Here is a 17732-nt window from a genome sequence, read left to right as displayed (position 1 = left end):
CAGACCCCTCACCCAAACTCCCTCTTGAAGCCTGCCTCCTACATCCCCGCCTGCACCCCAACTCCCCCAACCCAGAGCCTGCACCCAAACTCCGTCCCAGAGCCCACCCACTGCACTCTAACCCCCTGCCCCAGCCTAGAGCCCGCGCCCCGCACCCAATCGCCCTCCCAGAGCCTGACCCCTCCTGCACCCAGACTTCCTCCCAGACCCTTAGGGATGGTGGGGTGGGGGGAGCACAACTTGGACCTGTTCTGGGTACCACCAAAAATTACACAAACCTGCTGCCCCTGACTCTGCAGAAGAGTGCTGTGCAAACTCTAAGGCAGTGGTTTTCAAACTTTTTTTCTGGCAACCCAATTGAAGAAAATTGTTGATGCCCGTGACCCAACGGAGCTGGGGATGAGGAGGTTGGGGTCTGGGAGGGGCTCAGGGCTAGGGCTGAGGGTTGGGGTGAGGGTTGGGAATGAAGGGTTCAGGATGTGGGAGGGGACTCTGGCTGGACAGGGGGTTGGGGAGGGGGTCAGGGCTCTGTGCTGGGGGTGCAGGCTCTGGGGTGGGGCTGGAGATGAGGGATTTGGGGTGCAGGAAGGGGCTCTGGGTTTGCATGGGAGCTAAGGGCTGTGGTAGGGGGTTGAGGTGCAGGCTTACCTCCGTCAGCTCCCAGTCTGTGGTGCAGCCGGGGTTCAGAGGCAGGCTTCTTGCCTATCCTAGCGCCATGGACCGTGCTGTGCCCCGGAAGCGGCCAGGCCCTATCCTGCCTTAGCTGGGCAGGACCACCAACAGGACTTTTAGGGATCTAGTCGGCAGTGCTGACTAGAGTCGCCGTGACCCCATCCCTTCCATTCTGTGACCCAGTTCTGGGTCACGACCCACGGTTTGAAAACCGCTGCTCTAAGGCCTTGTCTACATTACATTCACTCTCCCCTCAACATATACAGTGGTTCTCTCTCTCTCTCCTATACCCTCCACTCCCACCCCCCAGCGATTTAATTACAACTGTACATTGGCGTAACTTACATCAATAAAACTCTGTAGTGTAGACAAGGCCTAAATCTTGTCTCTCACCAACAGAAGTTAGTCCAATAAAGATTTTACCTCACCCACACAGTCTCTCTAATATCCTCAAACCCACACAGCCACAACAACACTGCATAAATCAAGAAAGACCTTTATTCTGGAGAATATAGTGGTATCACGGTGCATGACAGAAGAGCAACCGGGTTATGTCATAAAGGATCAGATGGAGGAAGGAGCTTTTAAACATAGCCAGAGAATGATCAGTGTACATGAAATCCTGAGTAGGAAAAGGGCAAATTGGGGGTAATCTGGATTACGAGCCAGAACAGGGAATTGCAACTGTCTCCAACAGTGAAGGGGTTAACATTTCATTCGTCCTACTGGAATGTTAATGGACCACAGCAGAAATCCGGGAGTCTGGCTGCAACAGGAGCTCAGTCCTTGGCTTTGTTAACATTTGTGCTGGTTATTTTTCCTCTCATTCTTTCACACCTCTTCTTTCTCTCTCGTTTTTGGTCTCTCTCTCTCTCTCTCTCTCTCTGTGGCTTGTGTGGTCACGTTTGGTTTTAAGTGCCTGTTGTAATCCCATCCTCCTGGCCTGAGAGGGAGGAGGAGGGAAACGGCATGCGAGAAGCGAGCAACAAGATAAAATGGATAGCAGAGGCAAGAAGCCTGGAGGGTGGAAGATTGTGCTGCGAGGGAACATTAGAAAGGAAAGGGGAGACGCCCAGGATTTATAAAAACCAGCGGCTCAGGTTTTCAGGATTCCTAGCTCTTTCCTTCTCTACATGCGGGGCAAGACTCCAGCTAGGAAAACCCGCAATTCCTTCTTACTGTATTTTCCAGCCCAGCTTCGGTGCCGTTTTTCCATTATGGCTTTTGCTGCTGTGGTGAGTTTGGTTGTTGTTGTTTGTTATACAGGGGTGCCAGGAGGCTTAATAAATCAATGGTCCTTTGAGATCCCCAGATGAAAGGCACTAGCTCGTCCAAGTACATGATATGTCGCTCCCGCCAGCTGTACCGTTCCTGTGGGGGAGATATAAGCGGGGGGGCGGAAACTGAATGGCTGCAGGGAGCTTTGCATGAGGGTCAACAGGGGGACTGCCGTTCTGGGAGCGAACCGCAGGGCGCTCTGATCACCGGGGCAGGGGAACAGGCACTGCGGAAGCCCCAGCAGGGACAAGATGGATGCTTCGTGCTTGCTGAAGGTTGGGGGGGGGGGGGGGGGGCAGGAGAGGTGGAGAGCAGGGGAAACGGATCGTGGTCAGGGCACGGAAGAACAAGCCGCCCGGAGGAAAATGTAATGAAGAGCTCGTGTAAGGAAGCAAATGACGGCTTCCCAAAACGATTCCTGAAGTCAGGCTGAGTGAACGTAGCCCGAATTTCCGAGGACAACCTCCCTGCAAGGGGCTTGCGGCCTGTTGGCATCTAAGGAGCAGCTGCGGCTCCCTTGCCTTGGGAGAGACTGGGAAGGGGCGAGGGCGAGAATCGGCTCAGCCGACGCTCCCTCCTCTTGGGCCACCATCACCAAGGTAACCGCCCTTCTCCCCAAGCGGCCCCGCGGCCTGTCTCCCGGCCTCCCTGCAGGAGAAGAAAGCCCCGGGGGGAAACGAGGGCTGAGGTGTGAGATGGTCACAAACTGTTGCACGGGAAGCTTGCAGCCGCGCTGGGCGTGCGGTAAACCCGCGTGAGTACCCTGGCGAGCCCTGTGCGCCTGTGGCGGGGGGAAGTGCTTGTAACCGGAACCACTGCGGGCCGGGGCCGGCTCTAGGCCCCAGCAAAACAAGCCGGTGCTAGGGGCGGCTTCCCGTGCCCCCCGCCGCCCCGGCTCGCCTCCGCCTGCCCCGCCCAGCGCCCCGCCGCTGCTCCGCTCTTTGGCCTGCCCAGCCTGGGGGGGACCCGCAGGAAGCAATGCGGGATGCCGCAGGCCCGGTGGAGGAGGAGGGGCCGGGGATTTGGGGAAGGGGTTGGGAAGGGGGCGGACCCGAGGGGGGGGGGCACGAAAAAAAAGCGAGGGCGGCCAAAAATCCTAGAGCCGGCCCAGCTGGGGATGGCTCTCTCTAAAGTCGCTGGGAAGATGGCTTCATGCACAACTTCTGAACTGCCATCAATGCGCCGTGCTTCAGCACCTCAACTAGCATTTGCTGGGAGGGCAGGGGAAGGAGCTGCTCCCCTTTACCGTTAGTCAAAGCCTGCTGCTTTGCTGCCTCTCAAAGGAGGGGTGTGCAAAATATGTGTGCGCAGGCAACCTACTTTCCAGCTGCTCTATTTTTCCCATTCACCCTCCCTTACCAGCTGTAGGGATGGGCCTAAATAGATCAGTCCTCTGCCCTAGAGCCAGTAGCATCAGGTTTGCTGTCGCTTCTTGCTGGGTGGTGGGGGTGGCACATAGGGGAAAAGGCTGCCCACAGAGCTCTGAATCTTTCCGAGTTGAATACAAAGAAAATGATCTGATGCTGCTTAAGATTTCCAACTGTGTCGTTCAAAATAGGTGACTAATGTTTGCCTCTGAACTCTGGCTGGAATCTAGATCCTCTGGTTCACATTTTTATTGTGCAGGCTGGAAACTTTCAGACTTATTTGCAAAGGCCTTTGATCACAAGGAAGTATGTGCCTGAGGCTGTTTTTAGACAACTGAGAGGCAATAAAGATAAAGCATTTCCTGAGTGGCACAATGATGACCCCATTCCCCTGTGTTTTGTGCCCCTCAGGGGAATGGGGAGTTGTACTGCCATGCATGTGGCTAATGCAGAGGTTTTGCTAGTAATGAGTGTTAAATACCTGGGGTGCGGGGTGGTAGGAACAGCTCCTGACCTTGTGAGATCCTAGACAACAAGTCACTTTTCTACACCCTTCTGATTCCCCTCCTACCTTTCTTCTGTCAGGTTTTGTCTATTTAGGCAGGGCGCTCTTCAGGGCAGGGCTTGTCTCTTCCTATATTTATGTACAGTGCCTAGTCAAGGGGGCTCCAATCTCAGATGGGGCCTCTAGTTGCTACATCATACAGATGATGATGATGATAACACCAGGGAGAGGAAGTCACCTGTAGGTCTGAAATTCCTGTAGTGCAGAGTAAATGACACTGAGAGCTGGAGCCCCACCCCTCCAGGACAGAAAGTCAGAACCCCACTTCCTCCAATCTGCTAATCAGCAGAGCTAAGCCAGCATGGAGGAGCTTTTTGGCCAAGAGCAAAGCAGATTAACTTCACCCCTGAAGTAAAGGCGGCAACGGGGAAGGAACTATAACTGAGTCATAGTTTGGTGGTTGGTCTGCTCCTGGGATGGCATAGTTTACTCAGGGCAAATTGTAAGGGTAACCTCTGGCTATGACACCCATTTACTCACTTATTTAACAGCTTGCCTCTGGTTTCACCTTCCTTTTTCAGTACTCTTTCAGTAAGCCTGCTCAAACAGAGGTAAACAAGGTTTAATTCTTTTCCGTCAATCTCCATCAATCTCCATGCACTTGTCTAGGCTAAGAAACAAAGCCAGCTGGACAAAACACGGCCCTTTCTGACTGGTGTGGAAAATGACTGTCCCACTGTTGTAGATGAAGCCGAACAAGTTCAACACCTGCCATAAGCCAGCCTGGCCAATCGCTAACTCTAGCAGGGGTCAGTCATGCTTTAGGTTTGTCTATATCAGCATGACAACCATTTTCACGACTGGTTGAAGTGGATGATGAGGGACCGAGAGCAGCGTCTAGCTGATAGCGGTCATTCACAGGCCACATTTAAGTGACCAGTCTCTAGCTGTTCTTATATGTGTAAGTAGAGTTTTGCAATGAAGGCCTAATTTTTTATAACAGCTCTGTTGTCACTTAGGCATCTAAATGAAATGACCAGATTTTTCATGAGTGCTCCGCACGCAACAGATCCCATTACTGTCAGTGGGAGCAATTGGGTGCTGAGCTCTTTAGAAAATCTAGCCTGAAAATGACCTCTCGAAACTAATCTCCAGCCTATCAGAATTTAGGGTATGAGTTGCTGTACTAGGTCAGACGAGTAGTCCATCCTAGTCCAGTATCTTGTCTCTAGCAATGCTTGGGACCTGAGGCTTCAGCAGAACTTGAAACCCCTGTAATACACCTAGCTGATGGTGTGAAGTGATACATGAAGTGGGAGTGAGAACAAAGGGAATTCTCTTATTTTTTCTTATGCGTTTAAGCTGGTCTGCCAGCAGGGTCTTTGCAGACCCTGTTTATTGCAACTGTTAACCTCTAAAAGTTCTTTATATTTTAGTGGGTTTTAACTACCTGACTTCCGCTTAAATCACCACACTAAAAATATCACCCCACAGCCAGAACTCATCTTCTCTGGCAAAGTGGGTTAGTAGTCAGAGCTGCTAGGCCCTGAGCCTGCAATTGAATCCCATGTAGGTGGACCTTGAACCTCCCGTGATGCCCGGGGGCTTGGTGTAGATGCAAAATTTCGCTCACATGGATGTAATTGCAGGAGCAGGGCACAAGTCAGACTTTCCCATTAACAGGGCCAGCTCTAGGCCCCAGCAAAACAAGCAGGTGCTTGGGGTGGCACATTTCTAGGGGCGCCATTCCGGTGCTGGCCATGCTGCCCCCCGAAATGTGCCCCCGCCGCCCCAGCTCGCCTCCGCCTGCTCCCCTGAGCGCGCCGCTGCCACTCCGCTTCTCCCCCCTCCCTTCCAGGCTTGCTGCGTGCGAAACAACTGTTTGTTACAGTCACCGTTTTGCGCAGCAAGCCTCGGAGGCGGGGGTGGAGCAGAGGTGAGCTGGGGCGGGGAGCGGTTCCTCTTCCCCCCTCCCCGCTACTTCCTGCACTCCCCCCACACCCTTGCTCACCTCCGCTCTGCCTGCTCCCCTGAACGCGCTCCTCTCCCTCGCCTGAGAGGAAGGGGGGAGAAGCAGAGTGGCGGCGTGTTCAGGGGCGCAGGCGGAGCAGAGGTGAGCAAGGGCGGGGCGTTGCTGGGCGGGAGGGAATGCGGCATGCCCAGGGGAGGAAGTGGGGCCCGGGAATTGGGGATGGGGTTGGGAAGAAGCGGAGTTGGGGTGGAGCCGGGGGGCATGAAAAAAAGCGTGGGCGGCCAACATTTTTTTTGCTTGGGACAGCAAAAATCCTAGAGCTGGCCCTGCCATTATACACAACCACACATTGCTGCACACGTCTGTAATCATAACAGCTGATATTGCCATAACACCTTCTATCCTGAGGGTCTACATATTGTGAGCTGGGTGAAACATTGTTACAGGTAGAGTTAAAACCTCAGGAAGTTTGATAGGTGTGAACATAGCCTTCAATTAACATAACAGTAAGGGAAAGCACTCACCGAAGACAAAAGGAGTACAGTAGAACCTCAGAGTTACGAACTGACTGGTCAGCCACACAACTCATTTGGGCAGCAGCAGCAGCGACACCCTCCCCCCCCCCCCCAAACAACAAAACAAAAACCAAATACAGTACAGTACTGTGATAAATGTAAACTTAAAAAAAAAAAAGGGCGGGGGAGAGTTTGACAAGGTAAGGAAACTATCTGTGCTTGTTTCATTTAAATGAAGATGGTTTTCTTCCGCATAGTAAAGTTTCAAAGCTATATTAAGACAATGTTCAGTTGTAAACCTTTGAAAGAACCACCATAATGTTTTGTTCAGAGTTACAAACAACCTCTAGTCCCCAGGTGTGTGTAACTCTGAGGTTTTACTGTATGTGAACCCACTCAGGAGCTTTTGCTGAATATTGTTTTGAGGAGGTTTGCATGTAGGCATGTGTGTAGGCAGAACAGAAAATAAACTAGGAGAGACAAGCAGAAGAATGGAGGGATAGCTCAGTGGTTTGAGCATTGGCCTGCTAAACCCAGGATTGTGAGTTCAGTCCTTGAGGGGGCCATTTAGGGATCTGGGGCAAAAATTGGGGATTGGTTCTGCTTTGAGCAGGGGTTTGGACTATAAGATCTCCTAAGGTCCCTTCCAACCCTGATATTCTGTTCTATGAAAGCAGTGTCTGACCCTGGAAGAAGCATGAGGACAGGTTTTTGGGTCAGGAACACAGGCAGAGAAGATTATTCTTAGTTCTGTTCACAAAATAAGCTGTTTCTTACTGTTTGATTCCTACTGTGTTCAGAGACACAGGACTCTGTATATTCTGTGTAAATAAACAAAACTGCATCAGAGAAATACCAATCTGTCACCAATTTCTACTCCTACCTGGAACATCCCCAGGGCCTCAAACTTTGGCTAGCCACTTGGGTCAAAAAGGAGCAACAATATGGTTCACAAAGAGAACTCATCAGGAAGTGTGGTCACTTTCAGGTGGAGCTGTAAAGCAGTGACTTTGGAGAACAGGTTTTGTTATGGTAGGAGAGGAATGGAAGAATTTCTCTCTTCATCTTTCATGGCCTAGCCTTCCAGCCAGGTCATCTCTTTGCAGTTCTATCTCCTTCCAGCTAAAGAATCCACACCAACACCCAAACAGAGCTCCTTCTGTCCCTCTCAAGCTGTTGAAGTTCTAAGCTTTTTTACCCTTGCTGGGCACTGCAGAGTTATTTCTTTGCTCCTTTGACTCAGGACTACCTCCTAGGCTTTTTTCCCCACTCCCTCCCCTTCCTGGGGACTCTGGCAACTTCTACCAGCGACCTCCCTGCTTCGTAGACACTCTATTTCCAAGGCCCCCACAGGAGTTTAATTTGCTCCGTGGTTCTCTCTACCCTGCCTTCACCAGGCTCTTCCCAGAAAGCTGGCACTTCCACTGGTCCTCTGTCCTAGATTTCCCCTTTCTGACAAAGTTTTGCCTCTACGAAGTCCTCCCTGACTCTTTCCCAGCTGGGGTCACTACTGGTAATTAAGCCACCAGATCAGGATCTGCTTGGGGGGTGGGGCAGGTAAACTGCTAAGTAACAGGTAAGGCTAAGGCTGACTTTCCTTAAAGGGCCTGCTAGCCTTTGGCAGGCCATTATACAGATGATAGGGCCAGTCTAGTTCTCTTGGCCCCTTTGACTTGAGTTCCCCCCCACACCTCTACATACCTAGGAAACAGCCTCTTGCTCCCATCTGGCTGCGCTCGAGTCCCACAAGCTGTGGTGATTCCCTTCCTCCTCCACCTGTTTATGTCTTGGTGACCCTTCTACTACTCCTATGTGAACAGGAAGTCAGTAGATGGAGCCACAACACAACTTTCCAGGCCAGGAGAAAGACAGGAAATTGCAAGCACCTCTGCGGTGACCTGCAGGCACAGTGATCTGGGGATGGCACCCGGATGACTGGCTGTGTGTGTACAGCACGGATCCCAGAGAGTGAGACCCTATGCAAGCGCACAGGTCTCAGGGTACCTCTGATTCACCAAACTGTGTTCCATCCAAGTGTCTGTTTTGCTGGCAGCCAGTCCCGCATTCCTCTCTTTCCCAAGTAGTTCAAAGATGCCTCTCCTGAAGGGTATGTGAAGAATAGGTGGCATCCACTTCCTGCTCTTCACTGCCTCAGACATGCCACCCTCAGATAATGATCATCTTTCGTGGGAGGGACCTTCTCAGACAGGGATTTCCTAGCACCCAAGTATGTGTTTCTGAAAACTACAGAGCCAGAACAGCTTGCTGCGGGCCCACAGCTCCTCCAGCGCTGGCTTCCAGTTTGTTCGGCGGAGGGAGCGTGATTTCCTTCTTCTACTCTGAGAATGTTAATGCCACCATTGATTGTGCTCCCCACTCACAGATGCGGGGCCTGATCCTGAAGGGCCTTACAGACACAAGCAGCCCTGCTGATATCAATGTGCCCACACCCATGTACTTGTGCAAGCGAGGCTTTGCAGCATCCGGCCCTTCATGCAAGTGCTCCCTTCACCACTGCGCCTGACAAACTGAGGAGCAGGGGCAGTACATTCACCAAATTAGCCCAAGATAGCTTCAGAAGTGGACCTCAAGTCTATAGCGTCCTTAGGCCTTCAGGTCCTCATGCCCTGATTCCTGAGGACCCTGGGCCCATATGCAGAACAGCAGTACAACTCTGCTCTAATACCCTTTCTGGGGTTGTGAGACATGCAAGATTTTTTTAGAAGGTAAGTCATCAAACACAAATTAAGCACAGGCACATAAGTACAACTACTTTGTTTCATCAAACCTATGTATTTCTTAACATTATACTTTTTTTTTTTTTTAATGATTACTGTAATAGGCAAAGTTTTTAAGATAATTGTAGTGTAATTTTTGATAAGGGCTTCAGCGCCCTAGCTGGCAGGAGGGCTGAGCAGGGCCGGAGGCTCGGACCCCGGCTGGCAGGGGTCCAGGTGGCTGGAACCCCAGACCAGCAGCGAAGTGAGCAGGGCCGGCGGCTGGTATCCCAGGCCGGCAGCAGGCAGAGCAGGGCCGACGGCCGGGACCCCTGGTGGCAAGGGGCCGGCGACTGGAACCCCAGACTGTCAGCAGGCTGAGCTAGGTGGCAGACAGAACCCCAGACCGGCAGTGGCTCACCCGCCGGTTCCTGCCAGCCGGGGTCCCGGCCGCCGGCCCCGCTCAGGACCTAGGCTGGCAGCGGGCTGAGCGGGGCCAGCGGCTGGGACCCCAGCTGGCAGCAGCGTGCCAGTAAAAATTAGCATGTGTGCCGCAGGTTGCCAACCCCTGTGTTAATGTAACCTATGTGCCTAATAGGGAGATGTCTCTTTAAGAGACCCACTGTGGGATGTAGGAGTGAGCTGTGTCTGGGTCACTGTTGCTAGGCAGATTAAGCACTCCACAGCCAGAAGTTTCTGGAATTGGGTATGGGTGGTAGCATTGAGTCTGCTCCTATAGGTTCCCTATTGCTGGGGTCAGACTCCATGGGGGCAGGCAGTCAGGGCACCTGCTGTACAAAGGGCCAACATGTGCCCTGTGTGAGTTGGGAGAAGCTGAGCCCAGGAGCAGGAAGCAGGCTGTTGTCCCTAACTCAAGCATTTTGCAGGTTAGTGATACTGTTACCTTCTAACAGGGAAGCCTGGGCAATGCTAATTATAGCAAGGGGAAATTGGGAGGAAAAAAATAACAACTTCCGTTTTAATTGTACTGTACGCTTCGAATGTTTTGATTTTAGCCAAACTGGTCCAGTTACATTGTCTCAGCTAGTGTGATTCACCAACTTTTCTTTAAATGTAGTAATGGGGAAAGAGTCACTTCTATTTTACTATTCTCAGTGTTGTATTTTCTTGTAACAGGGTTTTCTTTAAATCTAAATATGTAACTGAGCAGTTGGTTAATCCGTCAGCTGACTGGCTAGCAGTGATTTCAGCAGAGGAAGAGTCTGTCCGGAGTCCAACTGAAGATTCCTACAAGCTAGGGGAGGGATGATGTTGTTTTAGACTCAGCAGACTGTATAGATTTGGTGATCAAAGGCTCTGAGATTTAGGTGAACTAAACCTAAGATTTGGGGAACTTTCAGTTTCTTCTCACTGTGTTTCTGTGGGGACTGAAGATTTTAATTTTTCTTTATTTATGTTTATGTATAAATGAAGGCAATATATGTAGATTGTAAAATAGGCATGTTATGCTGTAAAATTAGATTATTTATTTATCATAAGATTTTATAAAGTTATTTAAATTCATTTCTTAGTTCCTTTAGGGCCTTGAATGTGGGGAGGTTGACGCTGTGCAATCCTTGCTGAAAATCCTTAGAGATTCTGGGTCTCCAGCTACTTTCCTATGGGAGTTGGGTATTTTTAGGCACTGGAGAAGGGCAATGAAGTGGACTATAGCCCACCCAAAGGTTACACTAACTGTGTAAACCAAGTGCATTAAGACTGTTAGGAGTGGGCTAGTGGCAGCCCAGAAGAGTGGGGCAGAGTAGATGGACATGGCAAAGACTAATTTTTAGGAAGTTAGAGGGGGTTGATTGGTTCAGCTTTGAATTCAAATGTTTAATTAACTCTTAATTCTGAATCTGAGTTAACTGCTCAATCAGAAGATACATCCAGTTGCTCCTGAATATACTGAGTCTTTGTCTATCCTCACACTTTTGTTGGTAAAACTTTTGCCGGTCCGGGTGTGAAAAAATACCCCCTGACCAACATACGTTTCACCAACAGAAGTGCTGGTGTGCACAGCACTATATTGGCGGGAGTTGCTCTCCTGCTGACATAGCTCCCACCACCCATTGGGGTGGTTTAATTATGCCAATGGGAGAGCTCTCTCCTGCCAGTGTAGAGCGGCTCCATGGGAGACCTTACACTGGCCAGCTGCAGCGGTACAGCTGTGCATCTATAAGGTCTGTAATGTAGACACAGCTTGAGAGGCTTGATCTGCCTCTTTAACGTGGTCCAGAAAGAGGGAGCAACCTGGGAGTAGGGGATCGGAATTGCTTTATTTAATAGAAGGAGAGGGGGGTTAATAATGCATTCTTCCACTGAGTCTGAGTTGTCTACTTAGATTGCAAGCTTTTTGAGACAGACACAGGTGTATGTACGTCACCCAATACAGTAGGGTCCCAATCTCAGTTATGATAATATCAGTATCATCATAATAATGGTACTAACAAGATCAGAGTCCCCAGCAATCTCATGGGACTCTCTGACCATTGTGCATGATGTAGTAGCCCCAATGAACTCAGCGACTCAGGATGGAACCCTGGACTCCTTCATAAGTCCTTCTATTATTTCTTATGCTGTCCCAGTACGGGACCCACTGAGCATGATGCCCAAGGACCTTTTCCCACTGCTGCTTCCGTGGCATGGCATTAATTTCCCCATGAGCACGTCACAAATTTTTGCTTTCACCAGAATGTTCGGTCTGGAAGTTCTTCCTTTGATACTGGTGGATTTGTGCATATTTTTAAATGTTTCCTTCTTTCCCTGTAGGTTGGCTGCATTGGTTGGGCCTCACTCATGTTGCACCACTGATGGCTTGCTACTCAGAGCAGAAGCAGAGGAGTGAATGAATTGGGGCATGAGCACAGGGAGGCCACACCTTGTATCCAGCAGCCATGCTCCTCCAAGGACTGCGGCTCTATGGGAAGTGGTGCCGTTTTTCTCGCCCCATTACTCAGCTCCTTACCTTAACTGTGGTGACGTTTGGCGTGTTGGCTCCCTTGATTTGCCACCGGCTCCTCCACTCCTATTTTTACTTACGCCGCTGGCATCTGAACCCCATGAGCCAGGAGTTCCTGGAGCAGAACCAGGAGGATGGCCAGGCCGCCCTCCGTTACTTCGAGGACCTGCGGACTCCTAACTCCTCGGAGATCTCAGGCGACAAGGCCCTCAGACCGTGGCTGCTCATCACTATCATCACCGTGCAGAGGCGGAACGAGTTCCACTACGTCCTGCAGGTGGCTTCCCGCTTCCACCGCCTCCTCCAGCAGTGTGGCCCTCGCTGCCGGAGCCACCAGATCTTTCTCTGTAACGTGGAGCAGGAGCCAGGCAGCCACCAGGACGCCAGGCTGTTGGGTACCTTCTTTGCAATGGTCAGCCGCTACAAAAACTGGGAGGACCCCAATGCCTCAGTGAACCAGTTTGAGAAGGAGAAGCGGGACTATGCCTTCTGTCTGGAGCAATCGCTGTTGGCCTACAGTCCAGAGTACGTCCTTCTGGTGGAAGACGATGCTGTTCCCGAAGAGGAGATATTCCCTGTCCTGCAGCACCTGCTGTTGGCACGGCTCTCAAAGCCACACCTCAAAGATGCCCTCTACCTGAAGCTGTACCATCCCGAGCGGCTTCAGCGCTATATCAACCCGGAGCCCATGAGGATCCTGGAGTGGCTCGGCCTGGGCATGTTTCTGGGCCCTCTGCTGAGCTTTGTGTACTCCTGGGTGTCTGGCCGCCCAAGCCTTACCTGGCCCATTGTCCTGTTTTTTGCCTTGTACAGCATGGCACTAGCAGAACTGGTGGGGCGCCACTACCTGCTGGAGCTGCGCCGGCTGGCTCCTGCGCTCTACAACGTGGTGCCAGCCACTGAGTGCTGCACGCCTGCCATGCTGTTCTCCGCCCCCTCCGCCCGCCGTGTCTTAGGTTACCTTCAGGAGCTGCACTGCCGTCGGGGCTTCGCCAAGGACATTGCACTCTACTCGCTGTTGCGCACCAAGGGTGAGAAGGCCTATGTGGTGGAGCCCAATCTGATCATGCACGTGGGGATGTTTTCCAGCCTCAGGCCAAATGACAGCCCTAAGCTACTGTGACCCACCGAGAAATGCCTTTATGGAAAGGCTGGGAGGAGCCAAGGGAGCCTTGTCTGTGGACAGACATATCAGGTGTGACTTCAGATAGCATGCCAGTTGCAACTGTGCTCAGAACTACCGGCGCCACCTAGTGGAGGGAAAGGAACTTTAAAAAAAAAAAGTTTACTTAAACCTGTAGATGCATTATTTATTTTATAATGAAGTGAAAAGAGGGTGGAGGTTTTCAGGGAAGGGAAGGGTTTGCTACTATCCTTAGTCTTTTTTTGGGGGGGAGACCCCCCAATACACACACACACACACACACACACACAGGCCATTTGCACATGAAAGTGCCTCCTACAGCAGTGTCCAAGAAACCAGTCTCTGGTATCACAGACCCAAGACAGTTTGGCTGTATCAGCTGTTGTTTGAGATCTCCTTTGTCTTTTTAGCTGCCCCATCCAACCCCCCCCCCCACCACCACCACCACACAAACACACACACACTCGTCCTTCCTCACCTACAATGGCCTTGTTTCAATTCCTTCCACATTAGTCAATGCCACTCCTGTGGTCACATATATCCCAGTCTCAAGGCACTGGAAATGCTAGCCAGCGTAAGTGCATCAGGCTCAAGCTGACCTAGGAGGAAGTATGGAGTTGGAGAATAGCCCCAGTTTCCCCCAACCTTCTCCACGTCTTACCCCAATGATCTATTCATCTCTTCAAATAAAAACATGAAGAGACCTTTACAAGAGGCATGATGCATATAATGAGCCCCTTACCCCAGATTCTGCACATGGTTCTGGGAACACGTTTCATGCTGCTTCAGCACCTCCGGGTCTTCTCCTTTGTGGATAACACACCTCTTCCCCCACAGCTCTCCTTTCACCTTGGAGCAGAGGAGCATTGCCAGCAGATTGAGGGAAGTGATTATTCCCCTCTATTCGGCACTGGTGAGGCCACATCTGGAGTATTAGGTCCAGTTTTGGGGCCCCCACTACAGAAAGGATGTGGACAAATTGGAGAGAGTCCAGCGGAGGGCAACGAAAATGATCAGGGGGCTGGGGCACATGACTTACAAGGAGAGGCTGAGGGAACTGGGCTTGTTTAGTCTGCATAAGAGAAGAGTGAGGAGGCATTTGATAGCAGCCTTCAACTACCGGAAGGGGAGTTCCGAAGAGGATGGAGCTCGGCTGTTCTCAGTGCTGGCAGATGACAGAACAAGGAGCAATGGTCTCAAGTTGCAGTGGGGGAGGTTTAGGTTGGATATTAGGAAAAACTATGTCACTAGGAGGGTGGGGAAGCACTGGAATGGGTTGCCTAGGGAGGTGGTGGAATCTCCATCCTTAGAGGTTTTTAAGGCCTGGCTTGACAAAGCCCTGGCTGGGATGATTTAGTTGGCGTTGGCCCTGCTTTGAGCAGGGGGTTGACTAAATGACCTCCTGAGGTCTCTTCCAACCCTAATCTTCTATGATTCTATGATCTGAAACACAAAGTCCATGTTCTTCCCCTTTGTTTCAGCTTCCCCAAACAACCTCCAGCTCGCCGTATGTGGCTTGGATTCGCTGGCCCACGCACATACTCTCACACTCCCGCACAGCCTCACATCAGAACAACCTTTGAGATTGCACATACAGCTACCTCTCATAGGTGAGGAAGAGCAGATTCCCCATTTAGGCCCTGATCCTGTATCACCAGGAGCTCACTCATTAACTTTGAGTGCAAGCCCTTTAAACTGGCCCTAGATGGGTTGCCACCTATCCTGATTGTCCATGGATTCTACCTGCGACATCGAGAAGCTCCAGTTTGCCTTGGGCAGCCCAATGGATGATCCAGGATGATCATGCTTTGACATCATGTTATTTATAGGAAAGGCAAAGGAAGAATTGCAGCAGCATGGTGTGTCAGTGCACTTATCTTGCCTCAACTTGCAGTTAGATATAGATGACAGCTGCAGAAGTCACAGTTCACTGCTCCTACCATGAATAGCTGGGCACGGTCAGATGAGCATGCTTCAGTAATGTGCCCTATTGAAGGGGCCACTCCTAAATAGACACGTTAAATAACTAATCTTCTGGTCCAACTGGTGGGGAGTTTGGATGGTTTCCAAGAGTTGGCTGTTTTCTAGCAGAACTGCTCTGTGTGCATTGAAAACCAAAACCACATGAGAAATAAGATCCTGGGGATTTGTTACAAATTCAAAAGTGCCTTTGAAAGGGTTTGTACCCCATGGTCCTGATCTACAGCCCATTGCAGTCAATGAGAGTCTTTTTATTGACTTTAGGGTGCTTTGGACCCGGCACTATATGAGGAGACCTACTCCCAGTTTTGAGAGGCACTGAGGTGAAACTGTGTGCAAATCGCAAATTTTCCTGGCTTCAGAATGAACCGAGTGAAACAGTTTGGGGGCAGAAAGAGTTCCATTTGCAATTTTCTTTCTTTCATTTGTCAGAGCCTGGAACTCATGGTAAAACTAGGATTAGTAAGGGCAGATGCGTGTCTGTGGTGTGAACCCATGTGGACCAAAACCAAAGAGAATATTTGCACAAGCCCCGGAGGAAGTAAGTTTCGCACAGTTCATTTTCAGGCCGTGAGGGGCAACTGACCTGTAAACTGCTCAGCACACAGGAGAGAGGCAGTCAGGCACAGGGTGTCACTAGAGCACAGAACAATGCCTGCTCAAGCTGCTGAACATCATCTCTTGCTAGATCAGCTGGGATTCTTTCAGAGGATCACTGTGGCTTTCACAAGGGCATGGACTCTAAGAGCTGACAAAACACTATGTTTTATTTTCACCTGATGAAAATTCCAAAGGTTCCACACAACAGTCACCAGCATCCCTCAGGATAGATGCTGAAACCTGTTCCCAGACTGAGTGCAGCTGGTATGGCTTCCCCGTGTCTCCCTCGCAGAGAGCCACACACAAATACCTTCTTGGTAGTGTTGTTCTTTGTTAGGTTGTAGAATTTGGGGGTCATTGTGAATTTATTCCACTAAGTGCCTGGGCATGTAGAGGGAAAGGTGACTATCTATTTATGCTGCCTCGACTGTTGAATGTTTCAGATGTGGGGTATGTTTTTTTTTCTTCTTTGTTTTTTAATCTTTGTACTGTATGGATCCAGAACAACACCCCATTTTTTGGTGGTTGGTTGGTCATGTTAGTGCAAAAGAAAAGCCCACAGCAAGGGGTTACAAATTGTTTGGCTTAAAAAAGAGAGAGAGAAAGAACCAAGTGATGATGTTCAGTTAATAAATGCTCTGGCGTGGGAAATGATTTATCATTTTGTCAGCATGTTACTTGTCTTCCTTACCACCTCTCCATTTGGATAGTGTCTCTGAAGCAATGCATTGCTCATTTGGTGCCCTCTCCAAAGCCCACAGCAGGAGTCTTTCTATTCACGTCAGGCCCACACACAATATATATTTCACGCGGATTCTCTTTATTAATCATTTTGAATTTTTTTTTAAATGCTTGGAAAGAGACCTTAAGTACTTATTTGGCCCTCCTCCCCATAACATGTGAGTGCCTCACTGATGGATTTTGTCCTCCCAACACCCCTGAGAGAGAGAAATATTGATCCCATTTTACAGCTAGGGAACCGAGGTACAAGATGATTAAGGGTCTGTCTGCACTCGGAGCTGGGGATGTAATCCCCATCTTGAGAAGACATACCGCCCCTAAAAAAACATACCGCCCATGCTAAAAAGAGAGCGTAGTTGCAGCAGTGTGAGTGGCATGCTGCCCCAAAGATGTACCCAGCCAAGCTGCTAGATATGTACTCGGGGTGGCAAGCCCATCCTGCTGGTTGTGCTGCCGCAACTACGCTGTTTTTAGCATGCTGGCTCGACCAGAGTTAGCGCAGGTATGTCTCCTTGAGCTGGAATTTACATCTCCAGCTCCAAGTGGAGACGTACTCTAAGCGACTTGGCCAAGGTCTGAGATGGTCTGTGGTGGAGAAGGGAACAGAACCCTGAGCCCCAGCCCAGTGTCTTGCCCCTCAGCCCAAAAGCACTCCTTCTCCCCTACGTCCTTCCATGTGCAGGGCACGTGTGTATGTTGATGCTGTGTGAGTGTGTCAGGGACGTGTGTGTGAGAGGTTGTGCTTGTGGGGAAGAATTTGTGGTTGTGTATAGGGAGGATATAGTTGGGCATATATGAGGAAAGGGGAGTGTGTGATAGTGGGCATATCAGAGGGTGTGTTTTGTGATTGTCAGTAAAGGGATAAAAGGACTGGGGCGGGGGACAGTGCAGTGCATGATTGTGTGTGGGAGTACAGGGGCCCTGTGATTGTGTGCAGGGATGTATGTGTCGAGGGCAAAGTTTGTGAAGGGTTTGTGTGTGTGCGTGTAGGTGGCTGTTGAAGAGAGCTGGGATTGTGGGGGAGTCTGTGCATACATGTGGGAGGGGAGTGTCTGCTAATGGGAAACTCTGTGTCTGTATTAGTGGGTATTGGCAACACTGGGGGCCATTTTGTGTTTGGGCCCAGTGCAGACTCCAAGAGCCTTCACCCTTGCGCCTTCCATGAAGGGCACGGGCCAACTGCTGTCCCTCCTAGTGCCTCTTTGGTGTAAGTAATCCACAAGCAGGTGGCTTAGAGGCCAGGGTGAGGGCCTCTCCCCTTCTGCACATGCTGGTGGAA

General features: G+C 50.6%; 1 protein-coding gene across 6 annotated transcripts; it reads left to right on the top strand.

Annotated features, from left to right (window-relative positions):
• The first annotated feature begins 1412 nt into the window (after positions 1 to 1412).
• On the top strand, positions 1413 to 16826 carry PGAP4 (post-GPI attachment to proteins GalNAc transferase 4). Of its 6 annotated transcripts, none has more exons than XR_012159137.2 (3): positions 1413 to 2549; positions 11799 to 13183; positions 13970 to 16826. XR_012159137.2 is itself a non-coding variant. In XM_073345707.2 (3 exons), exon 3 carries the CDS (start codon positions 11924 to 11926, stop codon positions 13109 to 13111), a length of 1188 nt encoding a protein of 395 aa, XP_073201808.1. In that variant the 5' UTR covers positions 1413 to 2549; positions 8693 to 9035; positions 11799 to 11923; the 3' UTR covers positions 13112 to 16826. The 6 variants fall into 6 exon arrangements, 5 of the variants coding, with proteins under 5 accessions (XP_073201808.1, XP_073201806.1, XP_073201805.1 ...); XM_073345707.2 differs by adding an exon at positions 8693 to 9035 and having other exon boundaries at positions 11799 to 16826; XM_073345705.2 differs by having other exon boundaries at positions 1413 to 1907; positions 11799 to 16826.
• Positions 16827 to 17732: the final 906 nt, after the last annotated feature.

Source organism: Lepidochelys kempii, chromosome 5, assembly GCF_965140285.1.
Source record: "Lepidochelys kempii isolate rLepKem1 chromosome 5, rLepKem1.hap1, whole genome shotgun sequence".
NCBI classification, from domain to species: domain Eukaryota; kingdom Metazoa; phylum Chordata; order Testudines; family Cheloniidae; genus Lepidochelys; species Lepidochelys kempii.
Note: the sequence above shows the minus strand (reverse complement) of the source record. Positions and strands in the feature narration are given on the sequence as shown.

Coding starts and splice junctions, on each gene's coding strand:
- PGAP4 (XM_073345705.2), top strand. CDS start 11,924: ATGCTCCTCCAAGGACTGCGGCTCTATGGGAAGTGGTGCCGTTTTTCT.